This window comes from Camellia sinensis, chromosome 11 (assembly GCF_055761805.1).
Source record: "Camellia sinensis isolate YWXY chromosome 11, ASM5576180v1, whole genome shotgun sequence".
NCBI lineage: Eukaryota > Viridiplantae > Streptophyta > Magnoliopsida > Ericales > Theaceae > Camellia > Camellia sinensis.
In genome coordinates this window covers 148290601-148300343 of record NC_138971.1, presented here as the reverse complement: position 1 = coordinate 148300343, position 9743 = coordinate 148290601, and the positions used below count along the sequence as shown (strand labels likewise).

Sequence of the window (9743 nt, the reverse complement as noted above, 5' to 3'; positions counted from 1 at the left end):
CATCCACGATAATCTCATATCTAACCAATACCTCAACATTAAGGTAGCAATAACTAATCAAAACAACTTAAATACAGTACGGTTACAAATCATGCCAAATTATCCCAATACTAAAGTCATAAAAAAAATAAATAAATACAAAAACTAATATCAACCCTAAGCTCAAGAAAACAAAAGAAGTCCAAACGACAAGTCCAACAACTATAGTAATTCCACATCACCACCGTAGCCCCAACTAATCCTGCAAAGGAAGCTCGACTGCACTCAAACAGAACGCACCCGAATTTTCAAGAGACAAAACGGGTCAGTATATAGGTATACTGGTATGAGTACAAGATTCAACACCCACGTGTCCATCAGACACAAACAAAAATACATTTAATTCTTGTTACAGGACAAAACAAGTAGTTCCAACCGCACCGAGACGAATAAGTAGTTTCTCGAGATACAGTGACATTTAATTTCTTGTCCATACACATCGAAATATAAATTGGTTATAAAATAAACAAAATATAAATAAAAATATGATGGGTCAACCTTGCATAAAAAAGTTAGTAAGATCCACCATCCTGAAAAAAAATAAAAAATAAAGTTAGTATAATTTAATCAGAAGTAACTTGCTGAAGAAATATAAAAATGCACCGTTTCATGCTTAAATAATCTGAATTGACCAAAACTCAAAGAACAAAAGTTGTACATAATCAAATTTCCTAAAAGATTGCGTGAACGAATTTAACAGAAACTGAACAGGTTGAGACAAAAACTTGATAGAAAATCCTAACCGAAATTCGATAGAAAAATATGGAACTAAAAACAAAAATAAACTACTGTAAGATGAATTTTTTTCGGAAAAGTTCAAAACACGAAAAGTATGTAGAATAATGTTTTCCTTCAGTTTGCGCGAAACCAATAAAAATGAGCTCATTTCGTGGGTTAAAACAACCTCTAAAATCTGCATTGCTAAAATGAATCAAAACTATAGTATTTAAAATCATCCGATTATAAGCTCTAATCGATCTTTTTAATAAAAAGTTAAAACACAAAAGTTGTCTAGAATCACATATACATGCCTCTTCTCAAATTTCATAATTTTTCGAGGTCGTTTACTATTTTTCAACCTGTACAAATCAATACAATACACATTATAACAATAAACTCATAATTAAATTATTTGTACCTTAACTCCACCACTTCGGCCCTCCACTTCTGGCCTACACATATCCCATGTGCCTCCCGTATACCTAACCGTGCTCCGAAGCCAACTTGCACGGGAATATCGTCTCGAGTTTGACCCACACTCCCCGGATGGTTAGCATATATGTATGCGCGTAAGTCAAAGCACTCGTCTACTCATGAGAACGAGGCAACAATATATATATACCCAACATCTCGTTCATGAGAATAAACATAACAATGCCAAGCCTAAGGCATTCAAATAAATCTCATAATCCTTACTTTTTTTTTTTTTTTATACACTCTTTCTCACCAACACTCAAATAAAATAACAATCCATGGAGTTATGGTGGAGTGTAAGGAATTTATCTATGGGTTCCTAATTTTATTTTAATTTCATATAATCATGAGTGTGATTACAACCATAAAATAAATCCATATAAAAACCCCAAGCCTTGCATATACAACTAATCAAAATAATTAAAATCAATCAATCATCTAAAAACCCTAAACCTTACATACACAACTAATCAAAATAATTTAAATCAATCTATCATCTTTATGTAAAAACACAATCAAACTAACATCAAATAAATAAAAATAAATAAATAAAAACAACAAATTAAATATAAATAAAGGGAAGTGGGTTTTGTACTCACAATATTTTTTTGAAGATCAAAGAATTATTTGAAGAACTAATAAAGCCATCAAAACAAAACCCTAATCTTTTTCTTCTTTTTTTTTTTCTCCTCTTCCATCGTCCCTCCCTCTCTCTCTCTCTCTGTCTCTCTCTCTCTCTCTCTCTCTCTCTCTCTCTCTCTCTCTCTCTCTCTCTCCCTTTTCCCCCGTGGCTGCTACTTTGAAAACAAGTTATCTGAACCTTTTTTATTACAACCACCTAAGTTTAATATATAATTCCCTAATAACATTATATTTTATTTTATAATATAAATACAACATATATAATATAAATATCCTATATAAACTCAATATATACATAACACCTTTATATATAATAAATAACACATTAAATTAATTAAACACCACATTAAATTCTTATATAGCTACACAATTAATAAAGCCAAAAATAAGATTAAGTAATAATAAATAAATAAAGACTTACGAAAAATTAGGGTCGCTACAATATACACACCTCAAAAGAATCTCGTCCCGAGATTTGATAGGGGAGAGTACTAAGCAAAAAATTCTGAGTGCATACGCTGAACTTTCTCTTCTAATTCCCAAGTGATATCGTTCTCATCTTCGCTCCATTGCACTTTCACCAAGCTTACTTTCTTGTGTCGCAACTGCTTTACATCCCGATCTAGAATAGTAACTGGTCGCGCCACATACGTTAGATCATCTCTAAGCTCCAACACTTCTAGTGATACTACTTGGGAACGGTCTTGCACACACTTCCGCAATAAAGATACATGAAACACGTTGTGAATCATAGCTAAGCCAGGTGGTAGAGCTAATTTGTAAGCCATATTACCAATCCTCTCAGTGATCTCATATGGTCCCACAAATCTAGGTGCCAACTTTCCCTGCTTTCCGAACCGCATGATGCCCTTCATCGGTGAGACCTTCAAAAATATAAAATCTCCAACATTCAACTCAACCCCCTTACGTTTTCTATCAGCGTAACTCTTCTGACGACTCTGTGCAGTCTTAATACATTCCCGAATAATGTTTACCTTCTTTGTGGTCTTTTTCACCAACTCTGGCCCTAACAATGGCTCATATCCTACCTCCATCCAACAAGCAGGTGATCGACATGGTCTCCTATATAAAGCCTCAAAAGGTGCCATCTTGATACTGGAGTGATAGCTATTATTATAAGAAAACTCCACCAATGGCAAGTGTTCTTCCCAACAACCACCAAGATCGAGGACACAAGCTCTCAACATATTCTCCAAGATCTGATTTACCCGCTCAGTTTGCCTATCTGTCTGAGGATGATAAGTTGTGCTCAAGTCTAACCTAGCACCCAAAGCATGTTGAAAACTCTTCCAAAACTCTGCCACAAACAACGGATCACGATCCGAAACTATAGAAACTGGTGCACCATGAAGTCGCACCACCTCCAGAATATACAGCCTAGCCAGTTTATCTGTAGTTCGGTGAACACTGATAGGAATAAAATGAGCAGACTTGGTGAGTCGATCCACTATCACACAAATAGATTCATTGCCTTGCTTAGACCACGGCAATCCATCCACGAAGTCCATAGAGATGTACTCCCATTTCCAAGTAGGAATCTCAAGAGGCTGCAAAAGTCCAAAAGGTCGCTGGTGTTCTGCCTTAACCTGTTGGCACACATAACATCGAGAAACATACTCTCCTACGTCTTTCTTCATACCTTCCCACCAAAACGTCCTCTTTAGGTCATGATACATCTTAGTCCCACCAGGGTGAATGGTATATCAGGACCTATGGGCATCATCCATAATCTCTTTTCTCAATTCAACAATGTTAGGTACACATAACCTGCCTTTGAATTGCAATCCCCCATCTGAATCCACAGGCCAACCAGTAGGACAATCATCGATCAAATCCACTACAAGGTCATCGAGCTTGCTGACGAGAAACCCATCTAAATTCTGCATCTGAGGAACTTTACCTAGTAACATCGGCTGCACGGTCAAACTACCAATGTATGCCCTCTCAGCACTCTCTATTGGTTGAACATCATGCATCAAAATTAACTCCAAGCACTTCCATTCCCGAATCATCAAAGAAGCTATAATCCCATGTTGTCGACTAAGTGCATCTGCGACCACATTTTCTTTCCCTGGTGGTAAAGGATCTCCAAATCATAACTACTGATGAATTCAACCCACGTCTGTTGCCTCATGTTCAACTCTTTTTGAGAAAAAAGATATTTGAGGCTCTTGTGGTTAGTGTACAACTCAAAGCGCTCCCCAAACAAGTAGTATCGCCACACTTTCAACGCAAAAACAACTGCTGCCAACTCTAAGGCATGAGTAGGATATCGTTTCTCATGAGGTTTTAATTGTTGAGAAGCATAAGATACAACCTTCTGATGCTGCATCAACACACAACCTTCTGATGCTGCATCAACACACATCCCAACCCAGTTCTACTCGCATCAGTAAACACTATTCCCCTTGTACCGGTATTGTTAACACCGAAGCTGTAGTCAACCGCTGCTTTAACTCCTGGAAAGCTTTTTCACAATCATCTGTCCATAAGAACTTCACATTCTTGTGGGTCAACATGGTCATGGGTACTGCAATAGTGGAAAACTTCTCTATAAATCTCCTGTAATAACCGGCTAGTCCTAAAAAAACTTCTTACCTCAGTAAGGATCGTGGGCTGCTTCCATTCTTTGACCGCAATAACTTTCTTCGGATCTACCGCTATTCCCTGATTGGATAAAACATGCCCCAAAAATCAAACTTCTTTCTCCCAAAAGTGACATTGAACTTAGAGTATACCTGTTGCTCCCTCAAAGTCTGCAATACAACTTTCAAGTGTTCTCTGTGTTCCTCCTCATTCTTAGAATACACCAGGATATTATCTATGAAGATAATCACAAACTTATCTAGATACGATTGAAAAATTCTGTTCATCAAGTCCATGAAATAGGCAGGAGCATTGGTCAAACAAAAAGGCATTACAGGAAATTCGTACAACCCATACCGGGTCCGAAAAGCAGTAAGCGGTATACTTTCCTCTAACACACCCATCTGATGGTAACCCCATTCTGAGATCAAACTGAGAAAACATGGCTGCCCTCTTCAACTGAGCAAACAAGTCATCAATTCTAGGTAGAAGATACTTGTTCTTGATAGCCACCTTGTTTAGCTCTCTGTAATCTATGCACATACGGAGAGTGCCATCTTTCTTGGAGACAAAGATCGCAGGTGCTCCCCACGGGAAGTTACTTGAGCGAATGAACCCTTTCTGAAGCATCTCTTCCAGCTGCTTTTTCATCTCCACAAGCTCCTTAGGCGCCATTCTGTATGCCACCTTAGAAATCGGTGCAGTTCCCGGCACTAGGTCAATGTGAAATTCTACTACCCGCCGAGGTGGAGGTCTAGGTATCTCCTGAAATACATCCTCAAACTCATGCACCACATCTACCTCACTAATATTCTGCTTAGGGATTTCTACTGAGCACAGAAAACTCGTCATCACTGACTCTTCTCCATCGCTAGAAGTGTGGGTAAGCCGTGGCATACCGGGAATATCTATATTTACAGTCTTTCCAACACAATCTAGAGTCACAAAGTATTTTCGCAACCAATCCATACCCAAGATAATTACAAACCCCTAAAACCCTAAAACAATTAGGTCCGCATACAAGACTCTACCCGGAAAGTTAATCTCAAAATCTTTACACATCTCATAAAGAGTAACTGCCCCTCCTAAAGGGGTCTCAGCACGAATAGGTCTAGACAAAGAGGTAGTTACAATATGTTCTCTTTCTACAAATTGTCTAGATACAAAAGAATGAAAGACACCAGTATAAAAAAAGTACTTTAATGGATTCTTGAAAAAGATTAAAGATACTGTCCTGCCATCACCTTCAAGTTAAACACACAAAAAGAATTCGTTCTTAAATACTTAGAATAAAGTCAACCACTAACCTAAACTAGCTAACCCATGTTTCCACAATCGGAGGATCACCTAAACTCTCACGAGTGTAGGGTAACCTAGAGCTCTGATACCAAACTGTCACGCCCAAAATTTGGACAATTAAATATTAAATTAGGACTAAACCCCAATCAATATTCCATCATCCAAATCTTAGGGGTGAAACAAAAAAACTAAATGCCAACCAAACTATCCACCATAATCTCATATCTAACCAATACCTCAACATTAAGATAGCAACAACTAGGCAAAACAACTTAAATAAAGTACAGTTACAAACCATGCCAAATTATCCCAATACTAAAATCATAAAAATAATAATAATAATAATAAATACATAAACTAATATCAACCCTAAGCTCAAAAAAACAAAAGAAGTCCAAATGACAAGTCCAACAACTATAGTAATTCCATGGCACCACCATAGCCCCAACAAATGCCGCAAAGGAAGCTTGACTGCGCTCAAACAGAACGCACCCGAGTTTCCAAGAGACAAAACGGGTCAGTATACAGATATACTGGTATGAGTACAAGATTCAACACCCATGTGTCCACCAGACACAAACAAAAATACATTTAATTCTTATTATGGGACAAGACAAGTAGTTCCAACCGCACCGAGAAGAATGGGTAGTTTCTCAAGATACGGTGGCATTTAATTTCTTGTCCGTACACATCGAAATATAAATTGATTATAAAATAAACAAAATAGAAATAAAAATATGATGGGTCAACCCTGCATAAAAAAGTTAGTAAGGCCCACCATCCTGAAAAAAAAAAATAAAAAATAAAGTTAGTATAATTTAATCATAAGTAACTTGCTGAAGAAATATAAAAATGCACCGTTTCATGCTTAAATAATTAGAATTGACCAAAACTCAAAGAACAAAAGTTGTACATAATCAAATTTCCTAAAAGACTGTGTGAATGAATTTAACAGAAACTGAACAGGTTGAGACAAAAACTTGATAGAAAATCCTAACCGAAATTCGATAGAAAAATTTGGAACTAAAAAAAAAAAAAAAACTACTATAAGATGAATTTTTTTCGGAAAAGTTCAAAACACAAAAAGTCTGCAGAATAATGTTTTACTTCAGTTTACGCGAAATCAATAAAAATAAGCTCGTTTCGTGGGTTAAAACAGCCTCTAAAATCTGCATTGCTAAAATGAATCAAAACTATAATATTTAAGATCATCCGATTATAAGTTCTAATCGATCTTTTTAATAAAAAGTTAAAACACAAAAGTTGTCTAGAATCACATATACATGCCTCTTCTCAAATTTCATAATTTTTTGAGGTCGTTTACTATTTTTCAACCTGTACAAATCAATACAATACACACTATAACAATAAACTCATAATTAAATTCTTTATACCTTAACTCCACCACTTCGGCCCTCCACTTCTGGCCTACACATATCCCATGTGCCTCCCGTATACCTAACAGTGCTCCGAAGCCAAACTTGCACGGGAATATCGTCTCGAGTTTGACCTACACTCCTCGGATGGTTAGCATATACGTATGTGCGTAAGTCAAAGCACTCGTCTACTCATGAGAACGAGGCAACAATATATATATACCCAACATCTCGCTCATGAGAATAAACATAACAATTCCAAGCCTAAGGCATTCAAATAAATCTCATAATCCTCACTTCTTTTTTTTTATACCCTCCTTTTCACCAACACTCAAATAAAACAACAATCCATGGAGTCATGATGGATTGTAAGGAATTTATCTATGAGTTCCTACTTTTATTTTAATTTCATATAACCATGAGTGTGATTACAACCGTAAAATAAATTCATATAAAAATCTTAAACCTTGCATACACAACTAATCAAAATAATTAAAATCAATCAATTATCTAAAAACCCTAAACCTTACATACACAACTGATCAAAATAATTAAAATCAATCTATCATCTTTATGTAAAAACACATTCAAACTAACATCAAATAAATAAATAAATAAAAACAATGAACTAAATATCAATCAAGGAAAGTGGATTTTCTACTCACAATATTTTTTTGAAGATCAAAGAATTATTTGAAGAACTAATAAAGCCATCAAAACAAAACTCTAATCATTTTCTTCCTTTTTCTTTTCTCCTCTTCCGTCGTCCCTCTTTCTTTGCTCCTCTCTCTCTCTTTCTCTCTCTCTCTCTCTCTCTCTCTCTCTCTCTCTCACACACACACACACACACACACCCCCTTTCCCCCGTGGTTGCTACTTTGAAAACAAGTTATCTAAGCCTTTTTTATTACAACCACCTAAGTTTAATATATAGGGGTGTTTTGGGAAGTTGGTAAAAAGTTGACTTTTGATTTTTTATCAAATTTTTTAGCTTTTTGGAATGTGATTTGGGAAGTTAGTAAAAAGCTGACTTTTTGCTTTTTAGCTTAATATTTATTTATAGTGTCAAATCAAATTAAAATAACCAAAATACCCTTACCCAACATAAGAAATTTATTTTTTTATTTTTTTTTCATAGGCCCTAATTTGTAATTTTACACCTGCATTTTTAGCATTTGTCAAACCAATTTTCTGGTGTTTTTGGCACTTGCGCTTTTGGATATTTGTCCAAAAACGTGGCTTTTTGCTATGTTCCCAAAATGGCACATAATGCCCAAATAACATTATATTTTATTTTATAATATAAATATCCTATATATACTCAATATATACATAACACCTTTATATATATAAAACATAAATATATATGAATATTCAAATTAATTATATATAATAAATAACACATTAAATTAATTAAACACGACATTAAATTCTTATATAACTGCACAATTAATAAAGCCAAAAATAAAATCAAGTAATAATAAATAAATAAAGACTTATAAAAAATTGGAGTCGCTACAAAAGTAGTCCAAGTTCATTACGGGTTCTATTTAGATAATTTGAATTATTTTTATTTTAAAGTATATTATGTAGATCAAATTTGTAAATAATTAAATTGATTGGATATCGATAACTTTTTTATCAAATCATATTTGTATTTAATTTTATATTTAAAATAACACTTGTCATTCTGAGAGATCATTAAACCTTTCATCAAATTACTTTTGTAATTAGTTTTATGTTTAAAATAATTCTTGCCATTCATTTTTTTTTTTTTATACACATGTGATGAGTGAGAAACCAATATCTAATTAATTTGATTTTTTACAAATTTATGTTACACAATATGTTTTAAAAATGAATGATTTCGATCATCAAAATAAAACTTCAATTAGGCCACAATGCATGCACAACAAACACCCCAATATCGACAGGCTCAAGCAAATTATCAAAAATATCCTCTGGTTTTTATTCTTTTTTGGGTATTTTTCTATAGCGATCTCGGGTTTACCCTTGTTGTACAGTGATCCGGACATGTGTCCGTGAATGTTGGTAGTTGTTTATTTCCTAGTTTGCATCCTCTTTACTTTATATTTTGAGTTATGGGATGTGTTGGGCAGGTTTGTTACAGGTTGGTTGTGCTTGGGAGCCTAGTGTTGCTGCCCAGATTTTTGGTCCTTCGCTCGAGCGAGGAGTTTGTCGCTCGAGCGAGAGTAGTGTTGCCCCGGTTCTGGACCTGAGAGTTGTAGTTTCTGGCTCGAGCGAGCTTTTCATGGCTCGAGCGGTCTGGGTTTTTCTTCGCTCGATCGAGAACTTCTTGGCTCGAGCGAGAGTTTTCTGTGTCTGGTCGCTCGAGCGACCAACCCTTCGCTCGAGCGAGCGTGTTTTATATCAGCGGACAGCAGCGTCTAAAACATCACTTTTTCAGTCCTTTTCTTTGATTAAACCCTAAATCCGACACCCTCTCTCTCTAAAATTACACTCTCTCTAAGATTTCATCTCCCTAGAGTGTGAATCTAGCCTAGGGCCTTTGTTAAAAAGATAGAGGGCGTTGAGAGCTTCAATTTAATCTGAAAAAGTTTGGAT

The 9743-nt window shown here is 35.4% G+C and overlaps 1 protein-coding gene across 1 annotated transcript; it reads right to left on the bottom strand.

Annotated features, from left to right (window-relative positions):
• Positions 1–532: 532 nt before the first annotated feature.
• LOC145802756 (uncharacterized) lies at positions 533–5451 on the bottom strand. Its single transcript, XM_082895530.1, has 7 exons — positions 4840–5451; positions 4635–4694; positions 4495–4563; positions 4311–4400; positions 3657–3890; positions 3157–3482; positions 533–569 (listed from the first exon to the last, which is right to left on the bottom strand). The coding sequence occupies exons 1-7, from the start codon at positions 5449–5451 to the stop codon at positions 533–535; spliced, it is 1428 nt and encodes a 475-aa protein (XP_082751656.1).
• Positions 5452–9743: the final 4292 nt, after the last annotated feature.

What these genes read in the sequence shown, in the direction of transcription:
- LOC145802756 (XM_082895530.1), bottom strand. Translation starts at nt 5,451, where the DNA reads ATGGATTGGTTGCGAAAATACTTTGTGACTCTAGATTGTGTTGGAAAG. An exon ending in AGACTTTGAGGGAGCAACAG is followed by an intron (nt 4,564 to 4,634) that starts GTATACTCTAAG and finishes TTATCCAATCAG; the next exon opens with GGAATAGCGGTAGATCCGAA. An exon ending in AGCCCACGATCCTTACTGAG is followed by an intron (nt 4,401 to 4,494) that starts GTAAGAAGTTTT and finishes TTGACCCACAAG; the next exon opens with AATGTGAAGTTCTTATGGAC.